Source organism: Lepidochelys kempii, chromosome 3, assembly GCF_965140265.1.
Source record: "Lepidochelys kempii isolate rLepKem1 chromosome 3, rLepKem1.hap2, whole genome shotgun sequence".
NCBI lineage: Eukaryota > Metazoa > Chordata > Testudines > Cheloniidae > Lepidochelys > Lepidochelys kempii.
The window spans coordinates 167316464-167329999 of NC_133258.1; the positions used below are offsets into that span (position 1 = coordinate 167316464).

A 13536-nucleotide genomic window follows, 5' to 3' on the forward strand; every position below is an offset into this window, starting at 1 on the left:
GCATTGCTCACAAAATGGGCTGGCATACAGCACAACCTGAATTAACACCAACTTCCACTGGACAATTCCATGACCTAAGAAATTACTTTTAACATCAGATATTTTAAAGAATAGTTTTGTTCACAAATTATACTTTGTAAATAAAGAGGTAATCTTCTGATGAGTAAAAAAATGCTGTTGCCTACCCAGCACGATGGGTTTTGCTAAACATAAAGGATTGTCTGCTTTGAAATTATTCTCTGACAGAACACTAGGGTGTTAACCCAGCCTAGAAGAATGGTGACCCGGATTCCACTGAACAACTGCATGTAAGAACTCTGTGCCCTAGTGTAACAATAGACACTGGAACTGATGGATACTAACCTTTTGTGCCTTGTGAATAGTCTTACCACTGCGTTTGTGTCACACCTTTTACACCGAAGCCACCATACGTGCCAACTTTTCCCGGCGCCAGTGGGTGCTCAACCTACCCCCAGCCCGGCCCGGCCCTGCCTCTTCCCCGAGTGCCACCTTCCCCCTCCTCCCCGCTTCTTCCCAGCGCTTGCCGCCGCAAAACAGCTGTTTCACGCGGCAAGCGCTGGGAGCTAGGGGGAGAAGTGGAGCTGTGGCGCACTCAGGGGAGGAGGCGGAGCGGAGGTGAGCTGAGGTGAGGGGGCTGGTGTAGAGAGCTGCCAGTGGGTGCAGAGCACCCACCAATTTTTCCCCATGGGTGCTCGGGCCCTGGAGCACCCACGGAGTCGGTGCCTATGGAAGCTAGTACTGTTGGATCAGTAAATATTGCATTTGACTGATACTCCTGCTAATCTGACTAATACTGGCATGGAAATGCTTAGTAAATGATGGTCTCCATATCTGAGAAAAGATTCAGGAATGCACCTAGTGCAATTCTGAATGGCATTAGGGATGCTGACTGCGGAGATATCTGAGCCATTAGTGATTATCTTTGAAAAGTCATGGAAGACAGGAGAGATTCCAGAGGACTGGAAAAGGGCAAATATAGTGCCAGTCTATAAAAAGGGAAATAAGGACAACTTGGGGAATTACAGACCAGTCATGTTAACTTCCATACCCGGAAAGATAATGGAGCAAATAATTAAGCAATCAATTTGCGAACATCTAGAAGATAATAAGGTGATAAGTAACAGTCCACTTAGGAAGGAACAATCAGTTGCACACATACAAAATGGAAAATGACTGCCTAGGAAGGAGTCCTGCAGAATGGGATCTGAAGGTCGTAGTGGGTCCTAAGCTAAATATGAGTCAACTGTGTAACACTGATGTTTACTTTTTTTGCAACATTCTGGAATGTATTAACAGGTAAACAAGACAAGAAGTAATTCTTCCAGTCTACTCTGCACTGATTAGGCCTCAACTGGAGTATTGTGTCCAGTTCTGGGCACCACATTTCAGGAAAGATGTGGACAAATTGGAGAAAGTCCAGAGAAGAGCAACAAAAATGATTAAAGGTCTAGAAAACGTGACCTATGAGGGAAGATTGAAAAATTATGTTTGTTTAGTCTAGAGATGAGAAGATTGAGAGGGGACATGGTAACAGTTTTCAAGTACATAAAAGGTTGTTACAAGGAGGAGGGAAAAAAATTGTTCTCCTTAACCCATAAGGATAGGTCAAGAAGCAATGGGCTTAAATTGTAGCAAGGGCAATTTAGGTTGGACATTAGGAAAAACTTCCTAACTTTCAAGGTAGTTAAACACTGGAATAAATTGCCTAGGGAGGTTGTGGAATCGCCATCATTGGAGATTTTTAAGAGCACATTAGACAAACACCAGACTGGGATGGTCTACATAATACTTAGTCCTGCCATGAGTGCAGGGGACTGGACTAGATGACCTCTCAAGATCCCTTTCTGTCCTATGATTCTGTGTGCTTGTTTTGGTATGGAAGGGAACCCAAACAGTTTAGTGGGGAACCATAGTGACCCTGATTTTTTGATTAAACACTCTGCTCTGGGCAACCTCTGTAGCAAGTGTATCTGGTTCTTTCTTGGCATGAGATGGTACTTGCCTGACCATTCATCCCTCTGTGGTTGGTGATGGCTCATCCCCTGCAGCATCCCAGTTAATATGACTGGGGAGCCATGCAGATTTCTTACCAGGGAGGCAGTTTGTTAACCATATGCCAGCTAAGCATTAATTCCCTTGACAAAGTCCTAGATGATGGGCAGTGGGGTTTAGTGAGTGGAATGTTCTGAATCCCTCCTCATCCTTCCTTCTTGTGTTGGAAGCTGTCAGAATTTGATGTTTGCACAATTACTATGTGCACAGAAGAACATGTCTGTCATTGGTGCTGAAGAAGGGGGAAAGGTACACGAGAAAAAGATGCACAAACCCATTCTAGATGTTGAAATATGAGAAACAGGACCTGATGTGGGAAGCCACCACCCTGCACACAATGTATTGATTACACCCCAGTCGCTTGAAGGATCCCTCAACAAGTGACAAACTTCAGGCCCAATCCTGCAGTGCTTACTCAAGAAACGCTCCTATGGAGTTTTGCCTGAGTCAAGACTAAGGACTCTTATCTTACTGTAAGAAAGCACAGAAGTAAGATGATTATAGCTCATATCCATCTTGACTCATCCTAAGGAGCCAAAAAGCAACAAAATTAAATTGGAGATGAGGAGGAAAGGGTCTGAAACTGATAGTCAATCCTTTTTTTTTTAAATTGGAAAAATTACAGAAAAATAAATGTTTTGCAATAACTAGCTGTTTACAAAAGTGGCTTATGGATGAAAAAAAGTTTGCTGTCATATATTTACTCTGTTAAAAATAACAATAAGGTGATTTGTCTCAGGAAAGGCAGTCTCTCCTGTGATGCACAAGTTGCCATGGTTAATACATATTTTTGTCCAGCAGCAACATAAATAGACATGTAAACCTCAGCTGGAGAGTGAGCTGGCTCCTGCCTTGAGCCTGTGATAACCTGCCCACTCTTCCTACTGAGAAATAGTTACCTCTTTGTTCCACATACATATTTTGCACATTATATCTAGGAACACCCCTTCCTTGGTGTGACCAGAGTCCCAGTGGGGGCCAGCTATAGTCCCTCAATTAGGGTGAACTGCACAGAATGGGGCAGACAATCCCCATAAAGGTGGTGGATATTCCAATACCTAAATTTACCAAGTCAGCATAAAACAGCTTCTTTATTACCTTACTGGTTACTCAGAAGTCCAAACAACACAGTTCCCTTAAAGTGATCCAGCCTCAGGCCTCCGTCCGGGTACCCATGTCAAATAAGATTACTTATTTCATCATATAAAAGAAAAGGTTCTACCAATCCCAAAGGATTGGACACATTGCCTCCCAGGTTATTAATATTACAGATCTTACCCAAATACACGCTACAGCTAATTCTTATTAACTAAACTAAAATGTGTTAAAAACAACAGAGAGAGAATATAGTTAAAAGATCAATATACTTAGAGACATGAGTTCGGTCCACTGAGGTTCAGATTCATAGCATAGGTGGTGAGCTTTGTAGTTGCAAAGAGTTCTTTCTGAAGTAGTTCATAGGTTATAGTCCAATGTCCAAATATCATATTCAGAGCATACCAGCATAACTGGGACCTCAGTCTTGTCACTCAAACTTCCCTGATGAAGCCTAAGCAGATCTGAGATGACAGAATCAGGACCCAAGGATCTTTTATACAATTTCATGTCTTTTGACAAGTTGGAGTTCAAAAGGTAATTAGCATGACTGTTAAGGAGGTCCATCTCCGGTACTAAGCTATAGAATTAATGTAGGCAATTTGCTTGTTCCTCCACCATTCACGGTACATTTCAAAGAGAGATGAATACCGAGATATCCCATGTTTACAATTCATTTAAATGCTAGGATGTTCTTTTGATCTCTGAACTATCAGAATACACCATAGACAGGGACTGTTGGTTACATTGTCCACACTACTTATACGTATGTAAATACACAAAAATACAAACATTATCTCCCCACATGTCTTTTGAGGGTTATTTATTTTGCAGGAGGTTTAACCCGTTCTAGCTATGTGTCACCCTTGGCAATTCCTTTTGCTGCACTTATGTGCCCCTAATGTGCTGACATTTTAATGGACAGAGTCAAGGAGCTAAATCTACATTCCCATTTTGTTTAAAAAGCACAAAACCTCAGATAAATTATTTCAATCTTTTTTTAAATGTCAGTGAAAATAGGCTTTGGGGTTGTTTATGTTCATTGAAACATGCTCCTATTCCAATGCTGTAGACTTTTGTTCAATATCTTCATAAATGATCTGGAGGATGGTGTGGATTGCACTCTCAGCAAATTTGCGGATGATACTAAACTGGGAGGAGTGGTAGATACGCTGGAGGGGAGGGATAGGATACAGAAGGACCTAGACAAATTGGAGGATTGGGCCAAAAGAAATCTGATGAGGTTCAATAAGGATAAGTGCAGGGTCCTGCACTTAGGACGGAAGAACCCAATGCACAGCTACAGACTAGGGACCGAATGGCTAGGCAGCAGTTCTGCGGAAAAGGACCTAGGGGTGACAGTGGACGAGAAGCTGGATATGAGTCAGCAGTGTGCCCTTGTTGCCAAGAAGGCCAATGGCATTTTGGGATGTATAAGTAGGGGCATAGCGAGCCGATCGAGGGACGTGATCGTTCCCCTCTATTCGACATTGGTGAGGCCTCATCTGGAGTACTGTGTCCAGTTTTGGGCCCCACACTGCAAGAAGGATGTGGATAAATTGGAGAGAGTCCAGCGAAGGGCAACAAAAATGATTAGGGGACTGGAACACATGAGTTATGAAGAGAGGCTGAGGGAGCTGGGATTGTTTAGCCTGCAGAAGAGAAGAATGAGGGGGGATTTGATAGCTGCTTTCAACTACCTGAAAGGGGGTTCCAAAGAGGATGGCTCTAGACTGTTCTCAATGGTAGCAGATGACAGAACGAGGAGTAATGGTCTCAAGTTGCAGTGGGGGAGGTTTAGATTGGATATTAGGAAAAACTTTTTCACTAAGAGGGTGGTGAAACACTGGAATGCGTTACCTAGGGAGGTGGTAGAATCTCCTTCCTTAGAGGTTTTTAAGGTCAGGCTTGACAAAGCCCTGGCTGGGATGATTTAACTGGGAATTGGTCCTGCTTTGAGCAGGGGGTTGGACTAGATGACCTTCTGGGGTCCCTTCCAACCCTGATATTCTATGATTCTGTTGTTCATGAAAACACAGAAGTGAAACTGACCATCCCAGTCTTGTTGGCCACACTGTCTAACAGATAGTCAGGATTGTGAGAAGTTAATTTGATTTAGAAAATTATTTCAGTTGTACTAATCTGAGTTCTGAGTACTAACACAAAAATGTATCATCAAATTCATTCCTGTGGGGTGAAAGATCCCTTGAGGGCACTTTTCCTACATGCTGAGGCTACTTCATTGGTGTTGAAAGGACCTCATTTTTGGATAGTCCCGTCTCTGGAAGTTTAGTTGGACCAAGCAAAGAGACAAGAACACAGTTTAAGGGCACTACTTAAAAGCAACACTTTGCCAATGTGACAGCAACATTGTCTCTGTCAATTAACACCATTACACATTAACCCGTAAGCATTGCCCCTTCCCCCATTTGTTCAGTCCCTGCATCTGAGTCGGTTCGGCCTATTATTTTAAATGGTAAAAGCGTGTGCTGCTTATGTGCATCCTGAACACTCATGTCAGTATGGGTTGGTGGAATCAGACCCTCTCAGTCCAATCGGGAGAGTGCAGGGGTTCTCAGAGCCTCTGTTACTCAAAGTTCATAAGGGCTTTGTTTACTGCATTAAGGAACTGTTCCAAAGTCATTGAAGTCAATGGGAGATCTTCCATTGACTTCAGTGGGCTTTGGATCAGAGACTATAGGCTCAGTCTGGGAAGGTGCTCAGCACTTTCAACTCCCATTAACTTTTATTGGAGCTGAGTGCACTCAGCACCAGGCAGCAATGGGCAGTGTTCATATATGTTTACTGTGCTAGCATTGTAAGTGAAGCACATTGAGATGTTTGGCTGTGTAAAACTATTGTTAAAACACTCATTCAGTGCCATTCACCAGTATAGTCGTGCTTCACAATGATATTCTTGCACAGTAAAAGTCAAACAGTTTGAATTTTCACATAGATTTACTTCATCCCATATGGAAAAATCCTTTGGAATACAAGGGAATGATAATCTTTCTGTAGGATTTTAAATGAAACTATACAATTCTATTGCAGAGATGTAATTTCCCAGTACATTCCATAGGATGGTTCAAAAACTTATAGAAAGAACTTAATTCTTCAGGTTTTTAGGACAATTTCTGCAGCATCATATTTAATTTCTAGAGAAATCTATTGCTTTCATCACTATTAAATTCTATAGAAGAATCTACAAATGCTTTACAAGCATCATATAGTTTTGGTTTTATTAAATATATGCAGTCCTCAGCATTAAACAGTTATGTCTGTCTGTTTATGGGTGTAATTCACTAGCATTTAACTAGAACTAGAATATATATGCTACCAGTATGTGAGTCAGATGAGTGGAACTACATGCTCTCCAAGTGCAGGTGGGCCTAGTGGTTAGACCACAGGACTGGGAGTCAGAAGTCGTGGGCTCTGCACCTAGTTCTGCCACTGAGTCACAGTGCGACCTTAGGTAAGTCACTCTGCTTCTCAGTGCCTCAGCTTTCCTGCCTCTCAAATGAAATAATACTGTCTCTCTATCCCCCAGTATTGTAGTGAGGCTAAATTCATTAGTGTCTGTAAACTGCTTTGAGATCCTCCCTGAAAAGGTACCATAGAAGCATTATTATTTTAGATACACCGTGATTTGCAGCACAGACCAGTGCCATACCAAATTTGTACTGGACTAACTGTCTTATCATATATTATGAGCTGATGAAATATCCCCAAATTAAAGTGATCAAATCCATTCCCAATGGGAATTGAATTTCTATATCAAACTATGGACTAATGCTCAGCTTTTTAAAAATTAAAGTTGTGCATTGATTGTACTTTTTCAGATTCCGGCAACTTATTGCTGAATATGAGCCAGAGGTACAGGAAGTAGCCCGGCTCTTCCGCTCTGTCCTGCAGGAAGCCACTGAGAAAATCAAAGAGGAAGAAGAGGCCAAGAAGCTTGCGAGGCAGTGGAACACAAAGCACAAAACCAGCCTGTCCCTAATGACATTTAAATCCCGGGCCAGGATTTCCCCATTCAGCAGCAACATCAAGACCATTTCAGAAGACGTGGAGCGAGGCACTGAGCCAACCAGGAGAGTATGGAGTATGCCGGAGTTTAGGAGTGCCAAGGATTACTGACTTTATTAATAACCAGAATGAGATTTGAGAGAGAGCTGGTTTGGTTTTTAAAGAATAAGTTAACCATTATCTAGCCATGTGTTATTTCACCTTCATCCCAGTTCTCTCTCTTTCTGTCTGCCTCTGACTGTCTCTCTCTTGGGAGCTGTGGTTATAGTGACAGATGGTAATGCACATAGTCTCTCACCTATCATGCTAGCTTTAGCTTTAATTTAGTGGTTTACAGTAACTTGATGGTCAATGGTCATTTCTTATTTCAGTTTGATTGTTTCTGCTCTTTGGAGAACAGTTTGGTGCATGGGGCATTACCATCATCCTCCCAGCCTTCTACATGGCTGTCTGCAAATGCAGTGCACCCGACCACGTGAGACTTGTAGCCCCATTGAGTTAAATGGGATTACTCATGTGAGCATGCATCAGTAAGGCTTGCAGGATCTGACCCACCAAGTCAGGGTCCCTGATTTAGCTGTCTGAGACAGACATTAAACTCTATTCATCTCAGTGCTATAGAGAAGCCTCCTACATCAACACTGATTCCAGCCTATTTCTACTCAGCTTGATTGTAAAATAATCTGTTGCTTCATGCGAAATAGATGACAAACTTCCTAGACATAGAGGGTCACATTTTCCAGAGCAGCCGATTTTTGCATAGAATTGTGGATGCTCAGTTTTTTGCATGTGCAGGTCAGTCAGATGTCTACCTACCAGCTTTGCAGACACATGCTGTCTGCATGCAGTAACATGGACTCTGGCACACATACAAGGCTGTGCGTGCACATCTGAGGATCCATTAAAAGCCTCTGAGCCCCCCTTAATTTTCATTTTTGTTGCAAGAAGAGATTAGGTTATAAACCCAAGTATTAAAACCCAACTGGATTAAAACTGTCTCATATTGAGACTCCCAGGCAATTCCAGTAAGTGCTACAGCTCATATTCCAGTTAATAAGTAGATGCATTGAAATGATTGGCAAGGCTGATTCCGAAAGCAGATTACTGGAGTATATGACCAGGGGAAAAATCAGTATTCACGTCTAGGGATCTTTCTATGTCCCAGAGTGTTAGAGGTCATTCCAACAAATTGCTGATGTAATTTATTTCCACCGTAGGGAAAGAATGTAGGTTCATGTCATAATCTTTTTGTTCTGGATATCAAGAGGAGAGCTTTTCTGTGTATAACCGGTTTATGGCCAGTGAGGCAATCAATCTTTTCAAGGGGGAAAAAAATCTCACAGACTATAGCAAAACAGAGGTTCTGAAATTGGCCCTTTGAAGATGCAGGAAAATGCCATGGTAGATTTATGAGTGAGGCCCAACCTGCCATCCTTAGGGAGAACTCCAAGTGGGAGGACTGGCTCTGCTGTCTGAAAAGCCTCTGATTCTGCATCAGTGCTAAATCTTAACACCTAGGGGGCTCTTCAGCCAGTGGGAAAACTCACAGGGAAGGACATAAGGTAAAGAGTCTTCCTGCAAGCTTTGCTTAGGGCAGTTTGATCCCAGATCAGCATGCTGGAAGGAGGGTTTGCCCCACTCCCAGAACCTGCTCATCACCAGATATTGGCTGGAGGTGAAGCTTATTCACACAAGGGCCCTGTGTCACTGGACTCTCCATTCACCCGCCAGCCCACACCCTGGCAGTGGGGTTTCCTACACTGGCACATGGCTCCAGAACTCTTTCTCTGGGGTTGGCAGCACCCTATGGGTGCCCTGGAGAAGGTAATGCAGTCTCAGGCTATGTTAACTCAGGTAGCTTTACCATGACAACGCTCATGCCCCTTGCTCAACCTCTCCCTGTACAAATACACACAGAACACTCAGACATAGGTGAGAGGTTTTTCGCAGGAGTGGTGGGTGAAATTCTGTAGCCTGCGTTGTGCAGTAGGTCAGACTAGATGATCTTAATGGTCCCTTCTGACCTAAATATCTATGAAAAAAAAAAAAAAAGAACCTCAGACTGCCTCCTTAGGGCCCCACTGGAGCACAGGGCAGGGGGGATGGTGAGTGGAGTGGCCCTGTGTGTAGTGGCCCTTCCATGGATGAGTCCTGGGGAAACAATCCACCCATTAGCCTATTAGGGCTACGCCAAACTATTGAGCAATTTAGGGTTAAATTTACTATTGGCACAAACAGGCACAGCTTCAGCCAGGTCCCTAGGGTCATGCCTGCCGACAGCAAGGGCACATTCGGCCCTTTAGCTGGCTTTAGTCAATCTTTGAAAGGAACAATTGAAACAGAAACCTGAATTTTTCCCAGGGAATAATTTGTATTGTGATAATGTTAGTACCAGAATAGCTTGTTTTGTTCATGGGGGGGGAGGGGGGGATATGCTTGTTTTATTCATGGGGGGGAGAGGGGGGATATGCTTGTTTTGTTCATGGGGGGGAGCTTGTTTTGTTCACGGGGGGGAGGTAGCTTGTTTCGTTCATGGGGGGGAGGTTACTATATTGGTACAAAGTGCAGCTTTGCTGGGAAAGCTGCACCCCACGCTAGGAGAGCTTTGCTGGCGTAGCAGACTGGTCTTCCTATACCGGTAAAGTGCTCCTAGTGTGGATGTAGCCTCAGGTGGGAGGTGTGGGAGGGGGGCATGTGTGGATATTATAAAAAAGCAGCTTTTTCTAGCTGTAGCTTGAATTTCACGGGCTTGTTTTGGGCCACTTGTTCAAGGGGCTGGGATGGCCCAGGGGCTAAGTCTGACTTCTGCGGCATAGAATTAGAACATTAATGGTGTGGCTGACTAGAGACATTTTTGTGACCTCAAACCATCTTCTATCGCTTCAGGAAACTCTTGTGCTCTCCCATCGTTCTGGCTATAACTTTGCCATGTTGTCTGTTGAGAGAGGGGGCAGCTAATCTGAAACCCACCACACTGGGTGCAGGAAGAGAGCAGTTTGGAGTGCATGGGTCACAGACCTTCTTCTCTCACGGGCACAGGGCCAGCATCAGGTATGGCTGTGGTGTTCACTTGAGCACTAGGCAGATGAAGTAAGGGTCGGGGGGAACACCTCAGCCAACCAGCAACACTCCAAGGTGGAACGGGCAGCCCTCTTGGGACGATGGCCACCTTCCTGACTGCTCTGCACAAACGGTCTGGCCTTACTCACATGCTCAAAGCCACTGAAGTTGGTCCCGCAGTGCTGGGGGTAGTTGGCAGAGAAGGGAAAGCACATGGTGCAAGCTGCCTGGTGCATGTAGGGTTTCTCCAGGACCCTCCACTCAGTTACTCCTCCTACATCAGCATGCCGTATGCCCAAATCACAAGCTAAAAGCAGATGGCAACAGAAACTAAGGCCAGGACCAAATCTTCAGCAGCTGCCCAAGTATGTGCTGGAATAGCTCCTACATCCACTCTACGTGAACCACTCTGGGCTGAGTATTCTGACTAGACGCCCACTTTTGCACAGTGCTGGAAATTCTGGTCTCTGATTAGACGCATGGGCCCTCCTAGAGAGAGTGAGCACAGAGGCTCTGGCTGCATTAATGAAACTCAGGGCTTCCAAAACTGAGATCCAGTTTGAGCTGGGCTACTTCCACTCGGGGTCAGAGAGAGCTGAAAATCTGACAATCAGATCATTGGTTTGCGACTTGGTGTTGTGTGTGTAGTTACACGTGATAGTGCGTGTTTGTTTGGTTTAAGATATAGATTTTTGAGGACAGAATTAGTTGGTCTTAGCTCTCTGGTATGTGTGCACTAACTGGAGAGGGAACAAGAAAACCTAACAGAAAAGCACTAATCCAAACACTTAAAAAAACCTATGATCAACTTTTGTATGTATTAGTAAAACCACCGATTGTATTAAATGCTCTTGGAGTGCATCTTGTGGCACTGTAGTCATTTGTAGGCACTTGCCTATTCTGTATTGGCACCTTTAGTACTGGGTGTATCAATGCAATATGTGATGGATTTCTGAACAAAGAGGGGCGTTCTGATAAAATGATATACAGCTGTTATTACAACACAGAATGTGTCTGCCATGTGCTCACTCTCATGGTAGGAAACTATATTAGCACCGAAACCATTGGAGTACACTACAGACTTACATTAGCAGTAGCCCTCCCAGCACCCTTGAGAGACAGGACAGAAAGTTTCAGGGGCTTGCTCAAACCCACAGCTGGAGTCCACGTCAGACCTGCGGTTACAGCACAGTAAACCCTGGCTGCCAGGTCGATGTCAGACCACTGGACCATCTCTCCTTTCTAACCACAGTGTCTATTTCCTGGAGAAGAAAACAACTCTTCCTTTTCAGCAGGACAAACACTTCAGCTTACCTTTTGCAGAATTTCTCTTAGGCTTCCAGTTGAGCCTCTGATATCAATGGACTCTCAGATGCCAAAATGTGGGAGAAAGTCCAATCACTGGGCAAGATCAACCATTTAGAGAGGAATGAATAAACCAGTGATTCTCAAACTTTTGTACTGGTGACCCCTTTCACAGAGAAAGCCTTTGAGTGTGACCCCCCCCTTATAAATTAAAAACACTTTTTTATATATTTAACACCATTTCAATGCTGGAGGCAAAGCGGGGTTTGGGATGGAGGCTGACAGTTCGTGACCCTCCCACATAATAACCTCACGACCCCCCAACCCCTAGTTTGAGAACATCTGGAATACATGAAGTGCCAGATTCATCCCTGGCATGAACAGTAAGCCTAGAAGACCATGGGGTTAGAGCAGGGTTGGAGCTGACCCATCAGACCACTTGCCAATGCCTCCTCTGTGTGTCTGAAGAGAGGCAGCAAGGAGGGGACCTGGGTGCGTGGCTGTTGTGCCCGGCTCCTGGCTCCCATGAAGACCATAGAGATCGCCCTACTTGGCACCGTCGCAGTCACAGCTCTAAAGAGCTCAGTTAGGGCACAGTCATCTTGTTTTAGCTCAGCAACATCCAGTCGTGCCCCAGATTTTACAAATGTTGCTCCTCCTAGTCCCACCCTGGAGGAGATTATCTGTGCTGTGCTGGCCGGGGCTGGGGGAACAGCCAAGTCATCACATAGTCCCATAAATGTTGCTTTTGCAGAATCCATACACCTATTTCTTCCACAAAATCACAGAGGGCCTGATTTTGGGCTATTGAAAGGGACACACAATGTTTTCCACATCACCCACCGACACTAATGAGGGCTGTGGGTACTCGGCCCTGCTGAAATTCAGGGCAGCAATGCCCACAATACGTCTGCAAGATCATCTTGTTTGTGGAGCTGAGCGTTTTACCAGCAGTAGCTTGGAGCTGCTTGTCTCTCTTATGTTTGTCACAATATTGTACACAGGGGACTCTCGAATCAGCGTAGTGAGCGTATTTCACCTCTGTGTTTGGCACTGGCGTGACCGCTACTAGAATACTGTGCCCAGTTCTGTCAGCGTTGATTTACAAGAGGAGGCTGGGGAGGGGGAGAAACGAGCGTTCGGCAAAACATCAAACATTGCGGGAGTTGGGTAGTAGCAGCCATAAACAGTTTGGGGCTTTTCTCATCCTGGCCAATGGTGTCTGCTTCTGGCACCCCGCTCCCGCCTCCCAAGGCCCTCTGCACATTTCATTGGCCGCCTCGTCTGTCATGCCTCCGCTCTTGCGGCCGCCCTTTCCCTCCCTTCCTCTTCTCTGCCCCCAACCTCAAGAATTTGTAGCCCCTCCCCGCCCCACAACAACTTCCCCTTCCAGTTTCTCATCCAAATCCCCCTCGTGAGCCTAAACATCATGTGAGTCTCCAAACAAAACTAGCAATTAAAAATAGAGCCAGAATCACCACGAGCCACATAGGACAAACCCAGACAGCCACACCCTCGTATCCCTGAAAGCCAGGCCCTCCCATTGTCTAGCAGCACTTGTCCAGGCTTTGCCTCTTCGGGGCAGGGACCAGGTCTTCTTGCCTGCAAAGTGCCATGCACATTTATAGTGCCAACTAGGTGACAGAGAATGACTGAACAGTAACAGGCCCAAATCCAGCATGCCGGGCCTGTGCTCCACCCGGCCACACAAGCAGTGAACGGGGCAGCATACAGATGTTGAGATTTAAGGAGATAAAACAGCTGGGATTAAACAACTGCAAAGGAGCTGAAATTCTCTGAAGCTCAGTGGTTTACAGTTGTAACCCAGCATTTAAATCTTAAAGAATCTGTTTCCAATCAGGTCCGTTTGGGTTAACCAGTGCACCGCAAAATGGGCGAGCGGGGAGAGCAAGCAGCTGTTTTTACTCTAACATGGTGCTCTTAAAGTCGCTGCTGTGGTTGTATTTGCTCCTGGGT

The 13536-nt window shown here is 44.9% G+C and overlaps 1 protein-coding gene across 2 annotated transcripts in view; it reads left to right on the plus strand.

Annotated features, from left to right (window-relative positions):
• Positions 1-7600, plus strand: part of RD3 (RD3 regulator of GUCY2D) — a 30387-nt gene extending 22787 nt beyond the window's left edge. For both annotated transcript variants that reach the window (XM_073335288.1, XM_073335289.1), the window contains exon 3: positions 7008-7600. In XM_073335288.1, coding sequence (XP_073191389.1) covers positions 7008-7305 — 298 coding nt within the window. In that variant the 3' untranslated portion in view covers positions 7306-7600. The remainder of the gene's footprint in view (positions 1-7007) is intronic.
• Positions 7601-13536: the final 5936 nt, after the last annotated feature.